Source organism: Dermacentor andersoni, unplaced genomic scaffold (genome assembly GCF_023375885.2).
Source record: "Dermacentor andersoni unplaced genomic scaffold, qqDerAnde1_hic_scaffold ctg00000041.1, whole genome shotgun sequence".
NCBI lineage: Eukaryota > Metazoa > Arthropoda > Arachnida > Ixodida > Ixodidae > Dermacentor > Dermacentor andersoni.
Window position 1 is genome coordinate 2,800,981 of NW_027314754.1, and position 27,957 is coordinate 2,828,937.

Sequence of the window (27,957 nt, forward strand, 5' to 3'; positions counted from 1 at the left end):
ACTTTTGTTTGTGCATATTTTAAACTTAATTCGACAGGGCAGTGAACATGGATAGAAAGTAAAAAGATTGGAGTCCAAGTTTCTGGACTCTAGAAACTTGGTCTCCAGAAGCAACAGCGCGAAAATTTTACTACAGTTCCATCCTGACATAGAGAATATAGGAGCGTATTTTTATGCCTAAATTTCAATTTCTTCATCATACATAAGTTAGAAAGTTGACAACCGTTTTAGTTTGATGAGAATATCGTACACATACTCTCATTATGGCACCGTCTTGGTTTAACAGATATACCACGGTCTTTAAAACACATTTCCTTGTTTTGGATCCCCAAGTGTCTTGGAGCGCCAGAGCATTTATACAGAACTATAACGATTCCTTATTCAACTCTTGACAGTTTTTACGTCGCAATCAACTACGCGAGTGCGTAGAAGAGAGCGAATTATAAGGTCGAGACAAGTAAAACGCCCATCCCATGGTTTTTAGTCTTTCAATGTAAACAGCGTTACAGTAGAGCCAGTATAACTAGCTTCATTTTGATGAATTCAGTAGACACTTTCCAGACGTCAAAGCGTCGGAACTCCCACCTCGGAACTCCCACCTCGTTCACATAAAGAAACAATGGCCGCATAACATGTGTGCGAGCCGTAGATGACTGAGCACACTTGACGAGTGCCTGGCCCTTGCAACGGTTGAGCTCGCTCCTGAGACCAGGAAGTAAACTACGAGACACGATCCGCACTCACGACCCTGAAGACGCGTGACACCAAGTGTGGTAAGGCATTCAGCAGGCATAACGCAACTTGTCATAGAAGCAGTAGAGTTGATCATAAAATGACGACGAGGGGCTCCTCTTCTTAATACGCCTGAGAAACAAATTGGCGACGACTTCCATGCGCCGAGCAAGTAAAGAGGGTGCAGGCGTGAAATTTCATCTTAACAGCGCTGTAATGTCGTGCTATGTAGTGCGACTGTCTTTCTTGATGAGAGCTGGGGCTGGTCAAGCTGCTTTGTGGAAGCTTTCACTCCGTCTTCCTCAGCACTCCTTGTGCATCTCCTGTGTAGGTGCTGTGGGAATTTAACCCAAACCCGGTCATTCTGGGTACAAAAGCCAAACTCCTGAACAAAGTGCCTCTCACCACGAAAAACATCGGCAAGAGTTCTTGCTGCAAAATTAAAATAAAGGCACACGGGGCAAAACAAGAGTCCTATGCTCCACCTACAACTGTGTATGCGAATACAATGCCGACGCTGTCGCGAAGTCAGTAATAACTTATTATTTCTTTATATACAAACTCATATTTACAAATATACAAGTAGCGAGAGCATTCGGCAGACCACTGCCATTGTTGCGCTCCGGATGTTATGTTTCGCCAGCTGCTGAAGGACACTCTGCTTTTCACAAAATCGAAAAGGGAGGGGATTGAAAGCCCCCTGTAATAACGAAATTGGTCTAAATTGATGTCTTTCGTAAGGAGAAAGGAAGCTTAGCGGATTGGGACGGCACCGTCCGTGCTGTCGGTTGTTGACGGTAGAACATCACTGTCGGTGAGGACGCCGCCAAGGCTCGCGTTGTTTATCCCTAGTGTTGTGGCCACCCAGGAATTAGATTTCCGCTGGCCACGATTTCCGGAAAGAAGCGATGGCTTTGGAAACGCGGAGGAAGTCACTTAGGATTAAGATGTCTCTTCCGAGACACGCGTCATGGAATCAACAGCGCACAATCTACAAGTCACTTCCGTAAAGATCTTCAAAAGTTCTTCAGTCGGGCGGCATCGTTCACTTTCTCGGTCTCCACCACAATACACGGGAATTCAACTTTTACGCAAATTACTGGCATTGACCTACTCGGTATAACCGACCTTCAGTGTAATTAACAACCGTTCGAATACAGATTAAAGCATTGTACAACTATTGTAACAAGCATGCAGAAGGAAACTTGCGAACAGCATGGTGTACTACTACCGGCACAACTTGGGCAGAGTTCTTTTGTTATAATATAGGCTGCGTACCTCATAGTTTCGAAGCAAGTGCGTTCTTTTTTGTATCTTGCCCCCCATACATTCACAAGAATGAAACGCTACATGAGGATTCTATTTTTGTGGGGGACCAGCGAGCGCAGACCGAGCCAATAAAATCACATTTTGCAGCATTATTAGAGGCCAAACAAACATTAAAGCTCACGTTAGGTGCCATGGCGCACACGTTTCATCGTCAGTGCTACTACGTACATATACTGCACCATTAGGCAGCGAAGTTGTAATCATGCTCTATGGGCGCCAATTGAATGCTAGCTGCACTCAAGGCAAACATAACAAAGAGAGTTGGTACGAATACTTGTCTTTGCAAGGAACACAATTACTAATCGTAAAGTCGCCTCACGCGTACGAGAAAAAATTGCACTTTTTCGCAGGGCTCATAGGTCTGCCAACTTCGCAGTTGAAGACTCGCGCGAATGCGCGGCTGTTTTTGACGACCTGGTTGCAGCTGAACTCGACCAAGAGTGACGCGCGCACGCTGCACAGGAGGTGGCACATCACCATGAAAAACGTCACGTCGCTGGTGTAGTTGCTGAGGTCTCCGGCCTCCACTGACGCCTGAGCGTCTGCCGACGCGAAGGCGTCCCAGACGAGGTCGACCGCAGCGGCGAGATATGCGTGCTGGTTGACTCGTGACTGGGCCGCGGGCGAAGCGCGGGGTACAGCGAAGCAAGCGAGCCTCTCTTCGATCTTCGTGCGGGCGACCGAGTTGTGGGGCAGGCGGCTCACGAAGAGTCGTACGGCGGCCGCCCCCAGCACCGTGCCGATGGCTCCGTACTTGGCCGCCACCGTAGAGTCGTGGTCGTACAGGGGCAGCATGGGGAAGAGCGGAGGGATGCGAACAGCCGACCTCTGGGAGTCGAAGAACGCGTAGCCGTTGGACTCGCGGAGCTGCCTCATGTAGCTGGAGGACACCTCCCGCCACTCTTCATCCGGGATGCGTGCGTTCGCCTTCGCAACGGCCATCCAGTTCTGCAGCAACGAAACGTTCATGGCGACCGTGTCGAACACGTCGCTGAGTGCTTGCTCGTTGAAGCGTTTGCCGTGGAAGAGAACGTCCTCGAAATCCCGCTTGGCGAAGGAAATGTGATCGGCGATATAGGACCACCGACCGCGTTTTACTTCGTTGATGAAGACGGCAGCGATGGTGCGCGCTATCTCATCGACGTCGTCCAGCGCTTTGGCTTCCACGTGGGTCCTCGAGAACTCTGCGTACACAGTCCAGCCCAGCAGCGACTCGGTCAACTCGATGCAGTCTGCGTGGCTGGGTCGCTCGACGACAGTGTCCAGGGCGGAGCGTACGCTTTGATACCAAAGCTGCGAGAATGGTTTGCTGACGAATCGCCACATGGCCTGCACCACGCACCAGCCCAGGTAGAACTCCAAGCGCTGTTCACCAATGTGCTTCGCTAAGCCCTGAAGACGTTTCATGTAGTCCGCAGAGCGCACTTGCACCCTCGTCGATGACGGCAGTCCCAGACCATATTTCAGAAAAGCTTGCAGGCGCGCGAACCTGTCAGGCTCTAGGTAGTAACTGAGGCGCTCTGTAGAGTCTAGTTCGAAAACTTCGGCATCACTGCGGTCAGCGGACGTCAATGCCGGAATGAGCAAACTTTCTAACTCGCTGAAATCCTGGAAACTCATCGTAGGTGTAGCGTTGCTGTCGTAGAGTGCTGCAGCCTGTTCGTAATAGGTGCGGTATGTGCCTTCTTGTAACAGCAGTGCCCGCATCTTGAACCAGCTTGGCAGTGCATCGCCAGGCTCGATGAGGAGCGACACTTCGCCCGCCTTGGTTTGACTCTTGCGGATGGTAAGCAGCGGCGAGATCCGAAACGCCTCGAACACCCTCGCGGCCGTTACGGTGAGCTCTTCGCTCTTGCTGTTGACGTGCGGCCACGTGACGCCTAGCTTAGTGAGCGTGCTCCTGAAGGCACCCACTTCGTTCCTGCTGTCCTCGACAATGGCTAAACAGCTCTGTAGAAGCATGGAGGCCTGTTGCGTGGGGTTCCTTATTGGGTTGTTCATCCTGGCTCGCACCAGAACGTCGATTACCTAGTATTAAACAAAGCAGCATGCTTACATTACCAGGGCTTATACAATTGCCGATGGAAGGCGACACAGTCGCCAGTTACATCGCTGTATGGGCAATGGAGCCACAATATCGCAGAAAATATTCCTCAATTTCTCCTGCCACTCTCGAACCTACAGCAGTACTTACTTTAGAGCTTAGCAAAAAAGGACTGCAGCATAGATTACGAGAGAAAGTTTACTGTGACATCATTTAGGAGCTTAACTGAGCTTGCTGTAACACTCCTCTTCACCAATGCTTTCTCTTTTCGTGCCATCATTCTGAGAATTATTTTATCTTGGCTTCATCTTCCATCATCTTCTATGTAAAAGAAAAAAAAAGGCTAGATTCACCCATTCGGCTGTCTCATTTAATTTCTCTGCAATAACAACAGGTTTTCCCATGGGATAAACAACAGTCGCATTTTCGCACGAAAGACGGAGCATCAATTGTGATAGCAAATTAGTAGACATCTACACAAATTAAGTATATTAGTTTGATTGACCGTATAAACTTGGAAACATTCACTTACTAACTGAACAAGCAAGGTGTCAACGCGCACAAGCAGACCTGAACAAATCACACTCGATGAGCGCGGGCACTCACTGTAAAAGCGCTGGTGTGAGCAAGCGCACAGCAGCAGCGAGCGTAGTGCCCTTAGTGCTCACTATGGCTTCACCGCAAGAGCGGCTGCAACACAACGAGCACAAAAGTACGAGCCGTCTGCAGATACCTTTCAAGATAAGGCGCACGCAACCGCGCGTGGCCATGCAAAGTACGCACTTGTTGACGGAGCCAAAGCCGCTCCCCTTCCCTCACGCGCTGTCTCCCCACTTTCCTCCATATATGACGCGCGAGGCTGAGCCGCAATTGTCAGTTCCCCTTGCGCACGGTCGCTTGCTTCCCTAGCACAACGCCGCCCCAACTCCATCCCTACCTCCCATCCCGCCACGACCATTCGCGAGACTGAAGGTGCGGGCCAGTTTGCTAACCGCTTTCTCCTTCGCGCGCGCCACATTGAGCCGCGACAATCGGCTTCCCTCGCGCAGTTTCAATCGCACATACAGCATGCGACGCACGGCGAGGGTGTTATCGCCCTCGGACTTTAGATACGAACATCACGGCGACGGCGACGGCAACAAAAATGCGCCTGGAGTGTCCACCTAATTGCTATCGCAATAATATTGAATATATCATGAGCAAATGAACAGATCTGAATAATTTTTTTTTTTGAGAAGCTATTAGTAGGAGCGAGGGCAACAATGCGGTTTTATTTGAGGTCTCCCCATCAAGCGGCGCTTAGCGTTCGTAAAAGCACGACAAATATAGGCGACGTCTTACTTTGTCGACGAAGAGGCTGAGGTGCTTCTCGTACACGGAGGCCGGCTCCGTCCAGCGGCCGCACACGTGCTCGTAGAAGTCGTCGCAGGGGTCGACGCTGGCGTTGGACGCGGCCACCAGCATGTCGTTGAGCGCCACGCAGGCCCGCGTCAGGCATACGCCGCGGCGCGGTCTCTGCGCCGGCGGAGCAAGGCGTGCCAGCAGGGTGAGCAGGCTGATGGCCAGGCAAGCCGACGCCATGGCCCCTAGCAGGACGAGTGCCGGCTGGACGCCCTGTTCCCCGTGTGGGTGCTCTTCCCTGGGCACTTCCTCAGTCACCGATAAGGGCATCTCCGAGCGCTCCCTTTTGGTGGTAGCCCTGTACGGTGCGCGAAAGCTTCAGCTTCAGTGAGCTTCATGGGACAGCATCTTAGCCTTATCTTTTGGTTTCGATCTTTTTGTTTTAAGAAAAGGACCCCGCGCACCACGGGTGTTTGATGCCCTTAGAGTAGCGCTGCAATTTTGATGCCTTGATTTGCTTGCATTATTAGAAAGCGTCCAACTTTTTAACCCAGGTGGGTGAATTCATTCATCGAAAGCGCAAAAAAATTATGTCAGCCTTTAACGGGGAACCCTGTGGCTATAAGGCGTGTTTACAAGATTGCTTTCCAATGCTTTTTTTAAATTGGCGGCATTGTTAAAGTTTCCGATTACGTAAGTTGCTGGCCAAAACTTAGTAGTACCTTGCATTCCTATAAAGTTATCACAATTTGTGTAATTCTTGCTACGAATTTGTATTGTTGCGTATTCCCTTGATATTCTGTACAGTAGAATGGTTAGTGAAGTTTCGCCAACGTGCTTTACTTTGCTGATAATCTAAATGCCTTCTGTTTCAGAACGTTCGCTTGACTTCTTTTCCGCTCTTGAGAACTCCGAATGGAATATTTCGTTTTATCCTCGGTTTATCCTCTTAACAAGTTCAACTTTAAAGTAGGCGCAAAGGGCGACTTGGTATCGGGCCACAAGCGCATCATCAGGACTGCTCATTTAGTCATGGAAGTCAAAGATGGTGGTAATGTCATGTTATGTCAAACCACTGACACTCGTGTCAGTCCACGTGGTGCATTGGCCAATATCCACGTTATGCCCATTTTCGCCGAAACAAAAGCCCGTGACGTGATGCCTGAAGTTGTTTTTTTAATTCACTATGTTCTCCGCATTCGGAACGCGTGTAGCCTATCACGCTATCACAATGTGCACTATCATAAAGCGGAAGTCCGCTCTCTCCTTATCAGTTCTTGACAGGACAGACACGATTTTCAATTGGTGTGACCTTTTATCGCTGCACCAGGCTGACCTACCGCGTGTGAGTGGACGGTGAAGCTACGCGACTACCAACTTCACACCTTTTGTGATGTAAAGAGGAAGCGTCGTAAGTACGCCCGGCTCCATGTTCCATTTGGTTCCCATTTAAAGATGTGTCAAAATGAAAATTGATGTAATTAGTTATCTGTTGCGCATTCAAGGAATGGAATCCCTGTAAGCTTAAGGAATCGAGAATACTGTTGTAAAGAACACCTAAAAAAAACCTTCGTAATTATTTTGTTAGCGTTGCTTCTTTTCATCTATGGCGGCCGGTAATCGAAAGATCACAAGGATGCGCACATTACTTGAGCACATGCACGGGACCATACTTAAGGTACCCCCTACTCTCTATGATGCAAGAATCATCTGCATCGTAAAAAAAGTCTTGCAGTTCGACATATTTAACTCATTTTGTAGCTCATAACAGTCGCTGCTTTATGCGCCCCTGGCGTTGTACCCCCTTGGCCAATCGAGTTTTCTAAGAGCCCACATCTTCGACCAGGTAATCCTCTCACCATCAAATATGGTTTTCGTATATCGAATCTCGCTTTCGGTATGCACATTTCTACGTTGTACGCGGCTTCTTATCGCTAACATCGGCTACTGCGGCACTCGTGCTCGTCGTTTTAAACGGGCTACGGAAACAAACGCGTTCAGCTCCATTCCTAACTTGCGAATGAGTACTGGACTAGAGACACGTTATGATGTTAAGTTTGTCTTTTGCAGTGCGGATTCGCACGACTCATCTCTGTTGCCACGCATTCGCGTCGGCACCGCACAACCCATTGAAATATCCAGCCTCAAAAGGCGCGTACGCTTCGCGGACACTGCCATTGCAATCCAAGCTGTTCGCATTTTTTTTAAAGAAGTAGCAACGTGACGTCCTAGGGCACACGCATACGCGTAGGGCCTTGATAGTGGTAGGCGGTGGACCCGCTCTGTAGTACGCGTTATGTGCGCTCTCAATGTGAAATGAAGAAAGCTCACGCGTAGCCAGTGTATTTATCCCATTCTGTCAGCTTCACCTAAAGTTGCAGATTACGCACGCTCGTTGACGCGCGACTTAGACCGCGCAGCAAGTCAAAGCAGCTGTGGGCAGCAGCACGCCACACTGTGAATTAACCTGAACTAGAGCTTAACTTATTTAGGTGATGGAGCAGCAGTATAGGAGGCTTTCTTGATAACGGCCTTGCGAAAGGATAATGGAACCGCTTGCAAATCTGTTCAGCGTGCGTGAGTTGTGGGCATTTGCACGGTTCAAATTAAAAAAGAAAGGTGAAATTGAAGCTGTGTAGGACCTCCTCCCTGTGTGTAGCGAAAGAGTGCCCATGGATGCGTTTTTGCTTTTCATGTACATTTTATTCTGCTCGATACGAAGTTTGGGTGATACGAATATTCCACGTAACACCATAAGATCTTGTAATCTAAATTCTACTGAATGTTTTGTTTAGCCATCATTTTTTTTATTCAGTAAAGAAATAATGAAAACACTGCATCGAAGAAAATTACCACTACACGTAGAATCGGAGTGCGCTGCTCAAGCAGGAAACACAATGATTCCGAAGCTCAATGTTTGAATTGGTTCCCTTATCGTAGGGTAACTTGCTGCTACTGTGTCCGACAATAGAGAAGGCAAGTGACCCCGAACACGCTCGGTGACAAATTGCGTACACATTACCTCACAGTCATGTTGGCCATGGATCGCGTGCCCATATTGTCGGTGGCCCCATCCGGTTCGCCTTCGAGTGTGTTGTCTACGTCTTCACGTCCGGCTCGTCGCGCAAGAGGGCGCTGGCATGGCGAGTGGACACCCGTAGAAATGGGCGGCGCGTACGGTGACCCGATCTCCCCCGCCAAGCTGCTATGGCCGCCTTGGCCGACTCCACCACAACTCTGGATCCCTCCGTGGGAAGGCGACGTGACCGGCATTCCAGCAGTGCGCCGCTTCCCGGTCTGGCCAGGGTAGAAATGAGTAACAGAATTTCAGTTGAGAAATGACAGAGATGCAGGCTGGTGTTTGACCTCTCTAGCGTGCTAAGGTACGCTGGGACAAAGAGAATCAGAAGGAAAGAGAGCTCTGATTGGCGGTGATGTGGACAGCAAGGCGTGAAGACCAGCAGATTGGGTTTTGCACGGAGAGTCAAGCCTTGTGCGGGGCGAGAATGCAGGTAACGCACAAAGTTGTCTGCACCAGGAACTGCGGCCGGTCTATGATTTCTGTAGTACGTTTTCAGTACAGAAACGACATATCGAGCGCAGTTGGGTCGGGCCTTGCAAAATGAAAGAAACGCACGAATGTATTTTAAATGAAAGAAATGGAAGAAAATAATTTACAGAAGACTGCTACACTCCGTAGTTTGATGGGACATGTACAGCAAGATTTGCAACGGCAACGGATAGTTACGCTTGCTGCTTATGTCAGAACAACGTATTGCTTAGTTATGCACACGCCATCACAATCGCAGAAGAAATTAGGGTTTCACAAATTCAGCAACACATTTATTAAAAGAAAAATCTTTCTTATAGGAACTGTAACTGCGAAACAAAGCTTTGCAACATATGCTATTGCCATTTTATGCTATTGCGGGGCAAAGGAGGGAGGTGGCACAGCTGTTCGAGATTCTGCAGAGAAAAAAAGGGTAACTTGATATGTGCGAACATGCGAACGCAAGGAAAACAAAATTCAGTGCCCTTGCACAGTGTGAAGAAGGATGACCAGCGAGGCTGTGTATGTGGGCCCCTTAATGGCGAACTGCACCTTCGCCGCGGGTTGGCCCGGCATTGCACTATCTTCGTGATCGGCCGACTTATGGGGAATTTTGTGTCTACACATGGATACGATCTTAGGGAACTAGCCCTTCACAGCTTCGCTGTAAAAGATCAAAGCAACAATCTGAAACACAGGAATCCTAAATCTGTGCAGTTGGCTTGTGCATAGCCGTTGCCAAACTGTGAGGTCACATATCACATTTTTGTCTTCAGATTAACTAACACGTTCAGTTTACAGAACAGCAAGATGTTTTGGTAGAAATGTACAGTTTCCTGAACTTAATGCTTCCTCTTTTTTTTTACCTAACCAAATGTGGCCAATTTTTTTAAAGCCTTTGAAGCCCTAAATTAAATACCTGCTCGCGGTAGAGTTAAAATTTCTCGGTATTAATCCAAACAAACATCATTCAAAATGATTCAACGCTTGCTTAATGTGAAAATTTATGCGTTTCTCAGGTATCACAATAAGGAAATCGCAGTTCACCCGGATGAAGAACATCCACTTAAGCTGTTCAACCTACCCTTCCCGCTGCTTCCTCCTTCTTAAAAGAGAAAGAAAAAGGATTTTTTTTATGCAGCCATGACTTCGCTAGAAAGGCGTTTTTGTGACAATCGCCTAGAAAACAAAACGCCAACACCAATTTACGAGAAAATTGGCGTAGTATAACCTCTGTCTATGTTATCCCGGTCAAGTTAAAACACTTACCAGAGATCCCCGCTTCTTTTTCTGCAACGAAAGTGGGGCACGATTGAGTGGACTATTAAAGCAGTTCATTAGGTGCTCAAGGTCATGTGCGTGCGTGTATGTGTGTGTTGAGGAGGCGGGGGGCCCCACTCGCTTCTTTTCTTCTTTTTTCAGCTGCCACCTCAAGAAGATTCATTGTAAGTTTCAACTCCAGAACATGAGGTGGTGGGTTCAAACTCCCCGACGCAAGGGGACTAATTCCTATAATCAGCTTCTTCCAGTGCACTGCGACTCCGCTCGGAGTCACTGGGACTCCGGTGCAGTATACATAGTATGCACGTGACGTCACATGCGCTGCTGTCGTCTGCTTCCGCTACCTTCCGCCATCTTGGGGAACATTATCTACATGCGCGCGCATAGGTCTATAGTTTCCCCAACATGGCACCGCCGTAAACCGGAAGTCACGGAGTATCCTTGAATGACGTACGTGCATACTATGTATAGTCGCAGCAAAACTATATTTACTTCGCATGGCTTTGCAACACCCGTCGTCGCCCTCCAGAAGACAGACATAGGGTTCGTGACCGATTCCCACCTCAGCCAACCACGAACTGAGGCTGTTTTTAGTGGACGTGATCACAAAGGTCACGAAGTGCAATCGCAGTGTAGCAAATAGATTCGGTGCGCCTAGCAGCACGACGCGATGCAAGGAGCATTGTTATTGCGGCGGAATTTCTGAATTCGTACATGTGCAAAGCTAGGATAACTGACGCCGGTGGAATAATATCTGACAACAAAGGCACACGGATGACCACGCAACGAAAACAGGTAATTAATAGCGCATATATTACAGACTAAATTTAAGATGAATTCACACATGATAAGCGAACCTATTCTTGGCATCTGATTTGCCATGTTTTCCTTTAACGTTCAAGAAATTGTGGAGTATCGCTCTTAATATAAGTGTAACACAGCATTTATCTGCCTAATAAGAAAATACAGCTATACCAGCTTAAGACCACTGGCTTTATCTACTGTGAATGCTTCTATACTATTCCAATTATAAAGCCAATGTTTGTTTGGAAGGGCAGATATCAGCCTGCCCATACCCATTACCAGGCACCCAAGTGAACGGCAGAGCATCTGTTTTGGTTATACCTTTTTCCTACATTACAGCGTTTCTTTTCAAATCTGCTCATTTCAAGTAGCGTACCATGGCGAATTTCTACAATACCAGCGCCAGGGTGGCGTGTGAATCATACACTACAAGTCAGTAACGAACGACAATTAGAACCCTGGCGGTCCGATCATCGAGCTTTCATGGGAAAGACGGTTAGAACATGTAATTCTACAATCTTCGTGCTCGTAGCTGCGTTACTACGCTTCGTCTCACTATATGGCTGAATTCTGAAGCGATCCAAATTTTCCAAACGCAAAAGGCAATAATAGTCACTGTACATGCATAAACATTGCAATTTGTTGCGTTTATAACGTAATATTTCGTTGTAGATGATCAACTTACAAAGTGAGAACGGCGCTCAAAGGAAGAAAGACGATGTTTAGACAAATTCATCTACTAACCGCGATATAAATGCTGGATAAACCGTCAAGCTTGCAGTTGTCGCAGACATTTGCACCAGAGTTTGCTCTAGTTTTAGTGATTTTAGTGGAAAGCTCTACCGGGAATGGAACGTTAGAAAATACGGCTCCACATCTCATTTTATGATGAACATGAGTTTACGTGCTCAGTACCACGGACTTATTTGTTTTTCATACAAAAAATAAATAAATCGATATGTCGAGAATAGTGGTCTACGCCACGCTTGTTGCCATTCTGGAAACTTCGAGTTTTTCAGTCTTAGCTCGGTTGCGGTGAACGCCCCGTTCAACCGCAAGCTGGATGACTGGGCAAAATTTTTAAAGAAATATGTAGCATGCCTGCGTATGTTTACGCAAAATACGTCATAATGTGCCGCTGTACGCATATACGTGTGTATTCGAAAGGGCGCGCACGGGTGGCACTATGAGTAAAGAATGCGGCCACCATTGGCACGATTTTGCCAAACTCAGGAGAACAAACTATTGATGAGTTTCCGCATTATGGGTTATGTTACGGTCATCTGGCTGAGCGTCAGTGGACGACTGCTGCTGTTTTTGCTTCTGAGAAGTTTAGGTGCGACCTCTTGGGTAGAAGCCTTTCCTGATTCAGCCGCAAAAAAAAAAAGGCGCACATGTTGCGAAGTTTTCTACGATGTACACAAAATCAAACGGTGATTGCTAAACATCTACTTTTATAAAGTCCTACCATGCTCAATTCCAGCTACCACTGCTTTATGCTTGGCGTCTTTGGCCAGTGTGAGCAGGTCACGCAAAGCTATGATAAAACCGCCGATGGGGACCGAGGCTGCGCTATGCGAAGCGCTCACACTGGTTTACAACATTCGTTATCATCGCGAATCCCAGAAAGTGGTTTCAACGCATAATCAGCAGCCGGGTACAAATGCTGTTTTAGGGGGCACACACTTGTCATGTGCGACTGAAGCAAGCGTAGCTCTGCCATAAGGCCTCCCAAGTGAAATGCGTTCTTCAAGCCAGGGCCATATCATGAGAAGCGCATGGCTGCACAAATACACGTCACTATATTCCAGAATACTTAGCTCCGAAAGACGGTATAGATAAACCATAAAGTGCGCCCTCCACCTTCTCCTACGCTTCGACTACGCAATGCATGGCTTGTGCAAAAAACGATTATTGCGTACGATGTCCAGTCTGGCATGAGCAGATTGCCATATTTCTCACAACGCGTCGCGAGTGTGTCCGATGGCGAGGGCCAGCAATCGCTATACTGAACCTCTGAGAAGAGCAAAACACATTAAATACGTCGTACAACTAGTGCCCACAACGTATCTACGAAATCTTTAGCCCATCAAAGGTTCGTCACAGCTTCCCACTGTCTGGCCAGCTAGTCTCAGGACGTGTCGTCGGACAGAACGCAAAAGATTGAACAACTTTGACACAGGTGCGTTTACCACTAGAAAAAAAAAAGAAAATTATGGGGTTTTACGCGCCAAAACCACTTTCTGATTATGAGGCACGCCGTAGTGGAGGACTCCGGAAATTTTGACCACCTGGGGTTCTTTAACGTGCACCTAAATCTAAGTACACGGGTGTTTTCGCATTTCGCCCCCATCGAAATGCGGCCGCCGCGGCCGGGATTCGATCCCGCGACCTCGTGCTCAGCAGCCTAACACCATAGCCACGTTTACCACTAGAATAATTCTGTCGGATTCACAGTCTCGCGATGGGAACTGCGATTCTCATAAGGATTAGCCGGCTGGGTCCTACGGGTCTTACCTTACGTTGACGCTTAGTGTTGCGGGATGTGTTGCCGGATAATCCTTCCATGGTAACGTGGTGACCAATTACGACGCGCAGAGGAAAAAACAGCGCAGCAAAAAAGGTGGGGTGAGCTGGAAGGCCTAACTATGAGGCTTCACACTCCAACTGCGAACGGCTTCGAACGAGGGCACGAGGCCAGTCGAGAGCGAATGATGGTGATGATGACAATGACAGAACGTGGCCTCAAATATGGCACGCACTCACCGCTGGGGATAAATTAAGGATCAGAGCCGGCTTGGGAAAACAGAAAACCAATGCCTGCTACAACGGGAAATTGTGCGATCGCAAAGGCGACAGGCATATCAATGTAATCCACAATTTTGAAGTCAGAGTAACTCCATATAAACATCGAAAGAATATAAAAGATGAAAGTAAAGTACCGGATCAATAAAAAAATATGGAGTACAAGATACAGAACACAAAGATAAAAGAAACGAGAAAGAGAAATTGAAACCGTAATCGTTCTTGCCTTGATCTTCTTCTTCTTCAATCTCTACCTCATGGTACAACCGTTTGTGCGGTATGGACGAAAGCTCGAGTAAATAAGGGCTAATTATTAGAGAAGTTGAGTAAAACTTGCAATTTTACGAGAACTCGTAAATTTAGTGCGATAGATGCGACAAAATGAATGACGTAATCTGAATTTAAGTACACCAAAACTGATAATGATAAAGGAAGTAGGTTTAACTTGCCACTCGCTTGGAACCAACAATAACGTCACGAACGGTGACGCAAACATACCTGTGACTCTGACTGTACCCGAGAGTTAAAAGTTATAAATGAAAGTACAAAACGAATTGTGAGGTCCAGGCCACTTTTCCGAAACAATCTTAAACTGGACTTTCCACACCGTCCAACATTATTTTTTTTTTTTGCAGTCGACTCTTTAAACTGACCCACTTCTCAATATGTTTTACGTGTATTACAAGGCAGTAGCATGACGCAAGACCATTTTGCACCACCGAAACAAACCGCGAAGCCTATGGTCCACAAATACGCAGAACGTTTACTCCACCTAACGAGTGAACTTCATCGGCCACTTACCAATGAACAGCTAGTGCCAAATCCATGCACATGTTCACAAGAAGCCGAAAACCTAAACGCTTCGATGAACAATGCTCACTATCGTTATAAAGAAGTAAGAATTTTGGATGCATGTTTCTAAATGATGAACTACTTTCTCCCCTTAAGTGTGTCTAGATTTTTTTATTGCTCTCGTACGTCCTTGCTTATCTACAGAACAGCTTCTGATACGGATTCGAACAACGCATTCGGAAATCCATCACCAGACAGGGGCTTTACAGTTATGATAAAGCTATTCATCCCTGCCTCCATTACATAGAAATGTGTTCACTGGAAAGCCAGGAACGCTTTCTTTCACCGTGACAAATAGGTCCAACATTACATAAGAAATTTAGGTGGCTATACGATAGAATAAGTTATCGGTTTTACGCGCTGCACAAGCTGTCCAGATTGCGTTCGCGTGTGTCGAACAATTACAATGCCGCGCTCGGGAACAATACTAACCTCAAATCTTCCGACTGCAACGTTTGATGTTCATCATGGTTTACAGTGGTCAAATAGGACGACACATTAACGAGAGATTGAGAAACCGCAACAGTTAAGCTCCTGATTACATCCGGTGGAGCTGCGTTTTGTAAGGTTCTGTAGCAGGTGTTGGCCGATTTCCAGAAACGTTGCAAAGAAGTGTAATGGCTCATGTATCACTGCCTCGCCTCCCGCGGTAGGAAGAAAAACACTATCAATATCTAAATTCTTGATCTACATACTGAGCATGGGAGAAAGTATGCAGTACTGAAGGACTGTGTGATTTTCTCTTTGTTGACGCATGCGCTTGGTAGTAACTTTGTGGGTCTACGTTACCAGTGAATTTTAATTCAAGGTTCACAGCACACACAGGCTTGAGAAACAACGGGTGGGCAAAGAGTCAAAGTTTGCTGACTTCCAACTCGGTACACTGGAAACATACAGCCTTGCCGAATCTTCCAGTTCTTCAACGCTCTGAGCTTCCATTTTATTGGCTATTGTGGCTTTAGTTCGTAATTTGCTAGCTTCACTTGGCCTTGCTTAAAACTCCATTTGACATATTTGAAATCCGTCACAAATCCGTCGGCCCCGAAGTGTTTGCAGCCCTTCTGCCTGAACGCTACACACTCCGCCAAGCACATTGACACACATCAGAACCTTCCTGTCAAGGGTTTAGCCCCAGTGACCTGCACCGTTTTCTGTTGATCCTGCGAATCATCTTTCTCCACGCAAGGCGCAGGTTCCGTGGATTCCAACCATGGCTCGCCAGAATCCTTGGCCTTTGGCAGGGGCGAATATAATGCTTGCGACCGGGTGCGTACCCGTTGTCATTCACACGACGAACACCAGCCTTGTCGGCCAGCAGCCCCGTTATGTAGACGTCTTCAATAAAGAAGTATGGGACGAGTCTGGCGCTTCGAAGCAAAAGCGATATAGAGTCACCTGAGATAAGGTAAGCTGGCCCATTGACATAATCAGGATACGTTGCACTCGGATACATCGACTTTGGGACGTACCACTTGCCGTATCGCCCCACCGTTTTACGCGACGGCCGCGACTGTGTCCACACTCTTCCCCATATGGTTGGCTGCTGTTCGACGGCTGACAGACGGCTCAGGGTGGCGACAAAATCCCAGACATTGAGCAACACGTCGTCGTCAATCTTAAGCACGAACTTGGCATTCGGACAGAAGCGCGTGACCCAGGTCAGCATCATAAGAGACTTGAGAGTCAGGTTCTTGTACGTGTCGACGAAGTTGCCCTGCACAATGTCCTCATGCGTGCCGTCCTCCTGAACGATGCGCTCCTGAACGGGGTCGCTCCCAGGTCTGCCAAGCATAAAGAGCACTTTGAGGCCGGGCATTTTGGTCAGGGCGCCGCCCCAGGTGCTTCGCACGGTAGAACGATGCTCGAAGTGGTCGCTCGCTGTGAACACTGCTACGAGAGCCAGCGTGTCGTTGCGGCCACTCGAGGGGCTGCAAGCGACTGTGTCTTTTGATATTAAGTAGGAATAAGTCGTGGTTGCCTTCGCTGTCCCACTGATACCAGCTGCGGCTGTGGTGTACTTGGTGCCGCCGTTCGTCGCTGAAGTTGCAGAGCTTGTCAAATTAACATATTCTTGCGCCGCAATACTATCCATGAGGTGTCGTAAAAGAGGCGCATCATATCTTTTGAGTACGAGATTTAGCGTCACAATCGCAATAACAACGCATGAGAGCCGCTGTACTAGAACTTTTTGACCAAACGCAGCGATGCTTCTGCAACGAAAATAGCTGCACGAAGGTGTGCCAGGTAGACGGATCATAGCTTCCGCACGCGTCCTGTGGGCGTCGCGGCAATCGACACACCTAGGAGAGACACCACCACATGTCTCGAGTATACGCAATCGAACATCTGTGTATGTCGACTGAATACCTGGAAGAATCCTCGCCATATAAGAGGGGCTAAGTGGATATTGACACAGCCGCCAGGCAGTTGCTTGTAGCACAAAGAACGTCTTCACTACACTTTTGAAATTATTGATGCTTTCGGCGACGAATAGACGCCGCAGCTGGAAACAACGTGCAAGTGTATTATAATTCCAACAGCACGCTTCACTCGTTTACTATGCAAGATCGTTCAAATGAAAACCATGGACTAGAAGGATTAGTTAGCTGCCTTCTTATTTAGCTTGCGACAGGGCCATGGTTCAGTTTGCATTTTATTCATTTCAACGATAGAAATGAAGTGACCGCGCCGTTTCTTGTAATCTGCTTTAAGAGCAGGTTTACTTTCAGTGTATGTCCATCTACACCATCCATTCCAACCGCTCCGGTTTAAGCAGTTATATATCTAGAAGAGGAACCAATGCCATGAGCGCCGAGAGATTGCTAGACACACTTATTCTGGGTCCGTAGCATTGGTAAGTGCTTTAAAATAAAGTACCGCGAGCATCATCTTACGTTATTGTCATGGCAAGCGCAGCACTTTGATAGAAAAACAAGACCACCAGAAAAGAGACAAAAAGCTTGAGCTCTGTTCAACGTACTCTCACAAAAAACTGATAGGATTTTCTTTTATTCCCGGTATCATCATCAAGATCAGGGGCAAAGGCCTCTCCCATACTTCTCCAACTACTGTGGTCATGTACTAGTTGTGGCCATGTTCTCTCTGCAAACATCTTAATCTCATCCGCCCACCTAACTTTCTGCCGCCACGTGCTACGCTTCCCTTCCCTTGGAATCCAGTCCGTAACCCTTAATGACCATCGGTTATCTTCCCTCCTCATTACATGTCCTGCCCATGCCCATTTCTTTCTCTTGATTTCCACTAAGATGTCATAAACTCGCGTTTGTTCCCTCACCCAATCTGCTATTTTCTTATTCCTTAACGTTACACCCATCATTTCCATAGCTCGTTGCGTCGTCTTCAATTTAAGCTGAACCCTTTTCGTAAGCCTCCAGGTTTCTGCCCCATAAGGAAGTACTGGTCAGACACAGCTGTTATCTACTCTTCTCTTGAGGGATACTGGCAACCTGTTGTTGTTGATCTGAGAATGCCTGCCAAACGCACCCCAGCCCATTCTTATTCTTCTGATTATTTCAGTCTCATGATCCGGATCCGCGGTCGCTACCTGCCCTACGTCGATATATTCCCAGTGCCTCGCTACCTATCGTAAACTGCTGTTCTATTCCGAGACTAACAAACATTAGTTTTCTGCAGATTAATTTTTAGTCCCACCCTTCTGCTTTGCCTCTCCAGGTCAGTGAGCATGCATTGCAATTGTTCCCCTGAGTTACTGAGCAAGGCAATGTCATCAGCGAATCGCAAGTTACTAAGGTATTCTCCATTAACTCTTATCCCCAATTCTTCCCACTCCAGGTCTCTGAATACCTCCTGTAAACACGCTGTGAATCGCATTGGAGAGATCGTATCTCCCTGCCTGACGCCTTTCTTTATTGGGATTTTGTTGCTTTCTTTATGGAGGACTACGGTGGCTGTGGAGCCGCTATAGATATCTTTCAGTATTTTTACATACGGCTCGTTTACACCCTGATTCTGTAATGCCTCCATGGCTGCTGAGGTTTGGACTGAATCAAACGATTTTTCGTAATCAATGAAAGCTATATATAAGGGTTGATTATATTCCGCACATTTCTCTGTCACCTGATTGATAGTGTGAATATGGTCTGTCGTTGAGTAGCCTTTGCGGAATCCTGCAAGGTCTTTTGGTTGACAGAAGTGTAAGGTGTTCCTGATTCTATTTGCGATTACCTTAGCAAATACTTTGTAGGCAACGGACGGTAAGCTGATCGGTCTATAATTTTTCAAGTCCTTGGCGTCCCCTTTCTTATGGAATAGGATTATGTTAGCGTTCTCAAAGATTCCGGTACGCTCGAGGTCATGAGGCATTGTGCATACAGGGTGGCCAGTTTTTCTAGAATAATGTGCCCGCCATCCTTCAACAAATCTCCTGTTACCTGATCCTCCCCAGCTGCCTTCTCCCTTTGCATAGCTTCCAAGGCGTTCTTTACTTCTTCCGGCGTTACTTGTGGGATTTCAAATTCCTCTAGACTATTCTCTCTCACATTATCGCCGTGGGTGCCACTGGTACTGTATAAATCTCTATACAACTCCTCAGCCAGTTGAACTATCCCATCCATATTAGTAATGATATTGCTGGCTTTGTCTTTTAACGCAAACATTTGATTGTTGCCTATTTCTAGTTTCTTCACTGCTTTTAGGCTTCCTCCGTTCCTGAGAGCATGTTCAATTCTATCCATATTGTAGATCCTTATGTCAGCTGTCTTACGCTTGTTGATATAACTTAGAAAGTTCTGCCAGTTCTATTCTAGCTGTAGGCTTAGAGGCTTTCATACATTGGCGTTTCTTGATCAGATCTGTCGTCTGCTGCGATAGCTTACTGGTATCCTTTCTAACGGTGTTACCACCGACTTCTATTGCACACTCCATAATGATGCCCATAAGATTGTCGTTCATTGCTTCAACACTGAGGTCCTCTTCATAAGGTAAAGCCGAATACCTGTTTTGTAGCTTGATCCGGAAATCCTCTGTTTTCCCTCTTACCGCTAACTCATTGGTCGGCTTCTTATGTACCAGTTTCTTCCGTTCCCTCCTCAAGTCTAGGCTAATTCGAGTTGTTACCATCCTATGGTCACTGCAGCGCACCTTGCTGAGCACGTCCACATCTTGTATGATGCCAGGGTTAGCGCAGAATATGAAGTCTATTTCATTTCTAGTATTCCATTCGGAATCCTCCACGTCCACTTTCGGGTAGCCCGCTTGCGTAAGAAGGTATTCATAGTTCGCATATTATTCTGTTCTGCAAGCTCTACTAATAACTCTCCCCTGCTATTCCTAGAGCCTATGCCATATTCCCTCACCGATTTGTCTCCAGCCTGCATCTTGCCTACCCTGGCATTGAAGTCGCACATCAGTATAGTGTATTTTGTTTTGACTTTACCCATCGCCGATTCCACGTCTTCATAGAAGCTTCGGACTTCCTGGTCATCATTACTGGCTGCAGGGGCGTAGAACTATACGACCTTCAATTTGTACCTCTTATTAAGTTTCACAACAAGACCCGCCACCCTCTCGTTAATGCTATAGAATTCCTGTATGTTACCAGCTATATCCTTATTAATCAGGAATGCGACTCTTAGTTCTCGTCTCTCCGCTAAGCCCTAGTAGCACAGGACGTGCCCGCCTTTTAGCACTACATATGCTTATTTTGTCCTCCTAGCCTCACTCAACCCTATTATATCCCATTTACTATCCTCTAATTCCTCCAATAACTTTGCTAGACTCGCCTCACTAGATAACGTTCTAACGTTAAACGTTGCCAGGTTCAGATTCCAATGGCGGCCTGTCCGGAGCCAGTGATTCTTAGCACCCTCTGCTGCGTCACAGGTCTGACCGCCACCGTGGTCAGTTGCTTCGCAGCTTCTGGGGACTGAGGGCTGGGTTTTGATTGTTGTTTACATATGGGAAGTTGTGGTCAAGTACTGCACTAGGGTGGCCAATCCTGCTCTGATGATAGAGTGCGTTACCGGTTCTGGTCACCGGGATCAGACCGCACTCCAGGCCTGTGTATGCAATTTTATGAACACGAGGATTTTCTTTTTTTTATCCGTTGAAAAATTGCCTCTCCAAGCAAATCTCCAATTGTATCCAAGCAAATCCTCTAAAAAGAAGAAGAAATACCTCCAGTTATCCTTAAAAGAACGTTTCGCAAGTATATGTTGTTCATCCGCTAGTTCTAGTCGTGCGTGCTAAGCATCAGAGCAACAGCTGCCGAATCGAAACAACAGTGCATGGTTAATGGCGCATACCTGCTCGGCCATTGTTCGCATGCCGGCGTCAGTACGCACAGTCTTCGCGGCGGCGGCGATCTCCGCCACTTGACACGTGTCAACGACTGACGCGCATCAACGGCAGCGCTCAGCCTGTCTTGTTTTGCGAGTTGTTTCCGTTTTTATTGTTGACCATGGCTGATCTTCTCAGCCATCATACGCGACCACAACAACCGCAACATCTGCGCGACGCCCTTTCTCCGCAGCGAATGAGGCGGAAGTTCAATCGCAGGTGATGCTAGCTTCTGCCCACCGCGTCAAAGCTTGCCGGCAATAACAATTGTCCCCGTGCGATGTTTTGGCGTGCAAGCCAGAGTTGCGTTCGAAGTGATTTAGCAAAAAAAGCAACGTAATATGATAGAACTACATTTTCTAGTATTCTGAAGAAATTTAGATTTATTTGTGTTAACGACAGACGAAGATGACCGTTTCGATTTGTTAATAATATAGCCAGGATACCGGTAGTTTCAAAAGTAATGGGATCCATAGAAAAATCGGTAAAATCGTGCGTGTACTGATTATTGTTAGTCACAGAAAGAGTGAGCAAACATGTTGTTAAGTAAACGGACACATAAACGATTCGGAACGGGAGGAGGGAGGCATCACCAAGGCATACGGTGATTTTATTTTACCGGCTTTGCTGCGCAAGGCACCTGTTTGAGATTAGTCTTTAAAAAATCGCGAATGGGATGTGAAAGAAATTTAATTTAACAGTGTTTAGAGCATCATCATATGCAGGAGCAATTTTAATATACATTCTAGCACGACAGGAAATAAAGCAGGAAACATTTGTTACGTATGCTGCATACGATGAGGAGTGAAGAAAATTGTGTAGGGCAAAAGGGCTAAACCCTCGAAGGAGGTATACAGGAAGGACATTCATTTCGGCTACACTTCGTAAATTTGTGCATGCACAAAGTACCGCACAGCACAGTGAAAAGCACCTATGACCACCTGGCTTAAAAAGTTGCCTTAAGCGTATTAACAAGGATAAACACTTTTTTGGCTGAGAACTATAGAAGAATATGGTCGGATATTGTTTTGCCACATCAAAGTCCTAATAAATACTAAGCGTGATCGTCTCAGGGCATCGGCAACGCTAAAAAGCAACATAAGAAATGCTTCGGTGCTGTCGCGTGTTTAAAGCATTTGTCTAATCGGGCCGTTTCCCATTTCTCCTCTTCCAAAATTCAGGTGGGTGCTCTAGCAGCTTTCATTGGTCCATTTATTTTGGTTTCAATTTGCAAGTTCTGCTAAAGAGCAAACGCGATCAAAAGGCGCTAATGACAAGCGTAACTTGCAGATTGCTTTCCAATTTCGTACAGGATACGGCTGGAGCTCCGATCGTTCAAGGCCCATACCGTTGGCATCAGATATGAACGACTGCTGCCGCGATACCATCGGCAGCTGCGTGAAAGTTACCGCTGCGAACCCAACTACCAGACGTGCGTGCGTGCGTGTGGGTGTAGAACCAAGACCAGGCAGAGCTTTTAAAGTGCTTACAGTACCCGTCGTAACGAGGCGCGATCAAAGAACAGTGTTCTCCGGCGCGTAGTCTTCAGCGGCGCTCGCAGAAGCGTGGAAACAATGGCGAATACCAAACTTTCTGATACCTCAACCAGTATTCAAGTCGTATGTGGAAAGGCTTACGCCCAGTCTGTCGGCTTTTGCAGGAACGAAAATTCCTGTGGTGTCTCAATCTGTGCTTCGACGATAGTTCAGGACATGCGTGCCGCGTAGGGTTCTAAAAGTTTTGAGGAATACTTTAGATCAAAAGATTCATGCCGGAAGAACGTACTACGCGGAAACTTCGGGCTGAAGAATATGAAGGGGGCCCCTGAGTAATTATTGGTTCACGTGTGCCGTGAACCTTCGTGTCCGCAGTGCCAATTTCCAATAGCTCATTGACGGCAAAAAACTTCTTTCTTTGCAACGACACTGCCACGAAGTGATGACTCGTCCGACTCTGAAAGGTTAGGTTTGCTTAATTAGAAGCGGCAATTGGTAAGTTTAACGCTTCCCGCTACTTAACAGCCACTGAGTTGCAAACACGATGGGTCCTAATGAGTTACGAAATGAGGCCACAGACAGCTACAGCGTTCGCGCCGGTGTCAGCACATACGTCTCTTGGAGGATCATGGACAATAAATAGATTAGTTTATCCGTAAATACGTCGCACCTAGCAAAATCAAGAAGAATGCTCAGTAATGTTTTCAACCCTTATTTACGAAAGTTACCTTCGCTAAAAGGAGTTCTTTTCTTCATGTTTCACCTCACTTACCCGCGTTTAGGGTAGCGAACTGCACGGTTACACAAGACACCTTTCCTTCCATCTCACGCTCTTTTCCTCAGGTGCCCGACCACTTTAGTGATCAGAGTGATAATGAGACCTTCACCCCGAAGGCGGCCGTTCGTGGGCGGCACATTGTACACTGGGACCACCTCCCAAATGTGACGAGCAGAAATTATTACACCTAAAATTTGACCTTCGCCTTCGTCGACCCAAACGAAACTACGGGAGGCTGTGACCACGAGCGCTGCTGTCACATGTCGCAGACGAGGGCCCACCCCACCTGCCTACCAGCATTCACCCGACAACTTGTTGTTGCACACTAAGCAGCAGCCGCCAATGTCCGCGAATCCGCGGCTGTCACATCCCACTCGGCGTCAACTCACCACCGAACGTCTACAACCCTCCCTTCCCCCCGGGCTACCGGGCCCCGCCAGGGTACCAAAGTCCACCTCTATTCAGCTGTGACCAGGAACAGCTGATGATGCAGAGGCACACGCTGATCTCTTGCCCGGCCACAGCTTTGCTGCCGGCGTGCGTTGGTGTCTCCTTGTTGGCGTTCCTCCTTGTGCCTATCGTCAGTTGCTGAAGTCGGTCACAGTGAATGCTTGGTGAGATTTCATGTTCGTATATATGACCTCGTTATGGCTTCGGATAAAAAAAAATATTGAGCATTTTGTCCGTTCTGTAGCATCGCAGAAGGTACGTACGAAATGACATTTCTGCAGTGTCTCTATCACTGTAATTTCAATGGTTACCCATGTCTTATACTTTTGCCTAAATCGCAACGACCTAGGAACACATAATATATCTCACGTTGCTGTGCGTCCCTATGTAAGTAACCGTGTCGTTTATAAAGCCATGTTCTACTTATGAAATGTGGTACAAACAAAGTGCGCAATGACCCAACCAATTTTCTAACATAACGGCACATGCCTTTTATCATCATCATTATTACTATAATAAAAGACATCGTCATTCTTGTGTCCACGGTACCACGAATGATTCTTTCAGCGGTATGCGATTACTACTGTATTTATTGGCCAATTCAATTCCCTCTACCTCAGAATTGCCGAATCTCTTGATTCCACCTCATTCTGTACCATGGCCGATTGGGTTCCTTTTTCTTGAAACACCAACAGCTTACTCTAAAGTCACGAATTGTGATTGACAGTTGATAAATGCATTAAATTTGCATTATATGCAAACGTGCTGCTGATTCCATTGAAAGCAATTGAAGGTGGCATATTGAGTCTGTGCACTTTATAGTCTGTCATGATAATTACAAAGCAATAAAACACCTATTCATTGTAAAATCAGTCATGCTATGTTTCTTTGCAAAAATGATTGAATTATCCACTCGAAATGGATATACAAGTAATTTACTGGCGACAAGCATTACCTGGAAAGTAAAACAAGGTATTTCCCAATTTCTAATGAAGGTCACCACATTATATGCCGCGTGGAACACCGTACTTGCCTTAACTATAGCTTTCGTCAACGATATATTTAACTAAAAGGTAAAGAGAAGGTACTTTAGGCAAGCAGTATGTTCAATTTACTTTAAGCTTATTGTTCGCGGTCTATTTCCATTACGATATGAAACAGACTATGTTCGTATTTCCTCGCCACCACTGTTCACAAATTGGAAAATTAGCTCGCGAACACAAAGGTGTACGCCGTGACAGAAAGAGAAGGAGGAGGAGGAGGAGGAGGAGGAGGAGGAGGAGGAGGAGGAGGAGGAGGAGGAGGAGGAGGAGGAAGGAAAGTAGGAAGGTCAACCAGACACACGTCCGGTTTGCTACCCTACACGGGGGAAGAGTTTTAAGGAAAAGAAGAAACGAGAGGGAAGGAAGAAGGTACTATTAGCGCGAATACGTGCAGTAGTACTAAATATCACCCCTACAATATGTCACTGAGTCGATTTCATGAAATGTGGCAGTGCCCGCGTCGCTTTGTAAGCCTGCGACGCCCTACGCATGGTCCGAGTCTTAGACTCTGAAAGTGGTCTACTATCTAATAGATTTAACACCCTCCGAAGAACGTCGTGTTCGATATCATAGAGATTACAAACACACAGCACGTGTTCGACTGTCTCTTCTCCGTTGCATGATTCACAAATCGGTGGGTCGGACATTCCAGTAAGAAATGAGTAGGCTTTCGTAAAAGCCACCCCTAACTAGAGGCGGCACAGTAAAGTTGCATCACGGTGGGAGAAGTTCGTTGGAATATGCAGCGTCAATCTAGGATCCAGCAAGTGAAGATGGCAGTTGTAGAAAATTGGGGCGTTCCCCAAAGTTTGTCTTAGTTTGAGCAAGTAAACGAAAGCCCTTCGAAGTGTCTGTCCTTGATAAGGGTATAGGAGAGAGAGAGAAAAAACAAAGAATACAGAGAAAGACAGGGAGGTTAACCAGAGGTAGTTCCGGTTGGCTACCCTACACGTGGGGAAGGGTTAAGGGGATAAAAAGAGAAGGAGAGTGGAAGGGGGAGATAGAGAGAAAGCGAGACGAGCGGTATTCTTAAAGTCTATCGTGAAGCCCCCTAGGCCGCAGGAACCTTAATAACGCGAGTAAGGCCTTCAACGCGTATGTTCTTTCAGGGCACTGACCTAAACCTTTGAGTTCTGATAGTGGACGATTGTCCAACTGGTCCAGTACTCCGCACATCACTTGTCTCTGGGCTTTAAATCGCGGGCAGACACAGATATTATGTGTGAGCGTCTCTTCGCTGTTACATGTGTCGCACGTGGAGCTGTTGGTCATTCCAGTGAGGAAAGCATATGAGTTCGTAAAGGCAACGCCTAGCCACAGACGCTACAGCATGTTCTGCTCATATGGTGGTATACCAGGCAGAAGATGCATCCGTATGTCCGGAGACAACGAACGCAAACGACAAATGGTGAAAACGTTCGAGTCCCACAGGGGCAAAGTACACTCATGAAACATCAATCACAGAGGAAGTGTCAGGGCTTCTTTATGGGCTGACCGGGCGGCATCATCAGCAAAGTCATTTCCAACGATGTCACAGTGCCCCGGAAGCCACTGGAAGATGATGTCGTGTCTGTTTATGAGGGCTTGGTGGATAACCTCTCTGGTCTCAAACATCAGTTCTTCGTGGGTCTTGCGTCGCAAGCCTGAGTGCAGACTCTGAAGGGCTGCCTTCGAGCCACAAAAAAAGCGACCCCCTTTCGATGTTCGGCTTGCGCGATGTAATTAATTTGTTGACGTAGAGGTACTTATATGGGGCACTTTAACCGTATTTATGACTTGTGAGGCCGGGATGATAACAGCGCCAGTGGAGCTGGTGTCTGAGACAGATCCGCCAGTGTAAATGTACGTTATTTGTTCACAGGCCTCGTTCAGTAATGACAGTTTGAACTGACGTAGAACGACTGTTGAATGACGGACCTTCTTGGTAATTCCCGGAATCGTGAGCCCTACTTGTGGCTGTCGTAGCCACCACAGGTGTAACGGTGGTTATGCTACTGGTGTAAAGCCCGACGGAAGGAAGCCTTGATGTGTCGCAACAAGTTGGGAAAATGTGGCTTGAAGTCCTTGTGCTGGCTAAGCAGCAATATAGTAACCAAGTACATTACATTGATGTCGAGTGTGTGCTCTAAAGTTGTCAATCTGTATGTATGTTGGAACCAAGAAGTCTCTAGCAATCATGATTGTTGCGTGATTCGAGGCGCATCGTGGTAGTCGAAGACATGTCCGTAGAGCTTGGTCTTGCGAACTTTCGAGGGTAAGAATGCTTGTTTTACATGTGTTCGCCAAAACCGGCAAGCTGTACCGAGTCAAGGGAACAATAGAACACCGCGTATCTACACTATGCAGTTATGATGCACTACATGGCGTGCTCAACTCGTTTAATCATCATCCTCTAATTCCTGATTTCAACTTCAATATCAACTACACGTAACAATTTGCAGTCTAATCCACATCTACTATGTTGTTCTTTACGTTACATATATAACATTCCGTTTCTTGGCATATCACGTGGTCTTTGGCTATTTTTCAAGCTGCTCCGCTATTTTGCAAGTTGTAAATCTGTAGACTAGTGCGAAGAAAATGCAATCATCATATTTTTTTTCATTTAAACTGTAACTGCAGGCTGCCATTCCAGAGTTGTGCCGGGCAACCTGTCATTTAATATGTAGCACTCAATTATTTTGCAGAAAGTTTCTATACAAATGTATGTATTGACGCGTCATACAGTAACTAAACCAGGAAATGAAGTAGGCGTACCCGAAAGCTATTTTTAATGTACTTCTGGCGGGCAGTCTGTGCACAGACGTGCTCGCAGAAAAGACAGCCTAGAAGAATATCTCCTAAAACAGTAATCGCAAAAAAAAGGAAATGCACAGAGGGCACTAAAGTTTCCAACCGTCATTCCACGGTCCACATGTGCGTCACTCAACAGAATGGAAAACACGTGACCATTGTCCACTTTGTGTTTTCTACTCTATCAATGCAATTCCCAAGCCGGTAGACTATTCCTATACGCATAAAGACAGATGTCGCAAAGTATCCCCCTAATCTAAATATAGACTCAAGACACTCTCCTTTCCCGACAGCTATTGCGTTATTACCGCTCGTGTATAGCTCGAATACATGATTTGAGA

General features: G+C 46.7%; 3 protein-coding genes across 3 annotated transcripts in view; all 3 read right to left on the reverse strand.

Annotated features, from left to right (window-relative positions):
* Nucleotides 1-2,376: 2,376 nt before the first annotated feature.
* On the reverse strand, nucleotides 2,377-4,062 carry LOC129381661 (neprilysin-1-like). Its single transcript, XM_055064695.1, has one exon. It carries the CDS (start codon nucleotides 4,060-4,062, stop codon nucleotides 2,377-2,379), a length of 1,686 nt encoding a protein of 561 aa, XP_054920670.1.
* A 956-nt stretch (nucleotides 4,063-5,018) lies between these two features.
* Nucleotides 5,019-27,957, reverse strand: part of LOC126518285 (uncharacterized) — a 118,211-nt gene continuing 95,272 nt past the window's right edge. Inside the window, exons 3-4 of the mRNA XM_050168129.3 lie at nucleotides 8,469-8,743; nucleotides 5,019-5,804 (exon numbers count right to left, since the gene is read on the reverse strand). Coding sequence (XP_050024086.2) covers nucleotides 5,405-5,804; nucleotides 8,469-8,719 — 651 coding nt within the window. The 5' untranslated portion in view covers nucleotides 8,720-8,743 and the 3' untranslated portion in view covers nucleotides 5,019-5,404. The remainder of the gene's footprint in view (nucleotides 5,805-8,468; nucleotides 8,744-27,957) is intronic.
* LOC126518284 (lactosylceramide 1,3-N-acetyl-beta-D-glucosaminyltransferase A-like) lies at nucleotides 15,541-16,709 on the reverse strand. The gene has a single exon (XM_050168128.3). The coding sequence runs from the start codon at nucleotides 16,552-16,554 to the stop codon at nucleotides 15,856-15,858; it is 699 nt and encodes a 232-aa protein (XP_050024085.3). The 5' UTR covers nucleotides 16,555-16,709; the 3' UTR covers nucleotides 15,541-15,855.

Coding starts and splice junctions, on each gene's coding strand:
- LOC129381661 (XM_055064695.1), bottom strand. CDS start 4,062: ATGAACAACCCAATAAGGAACCCCACGCAACAGGCCTCCATGCTTCTA.
- LOC126518284 (XM_050168128.3), bottom strand. CDS start 16,554: ATGCCCGGCCTCAAAGTGCTCTTTATGCTTGGCAGACCTGGGAGCGAC.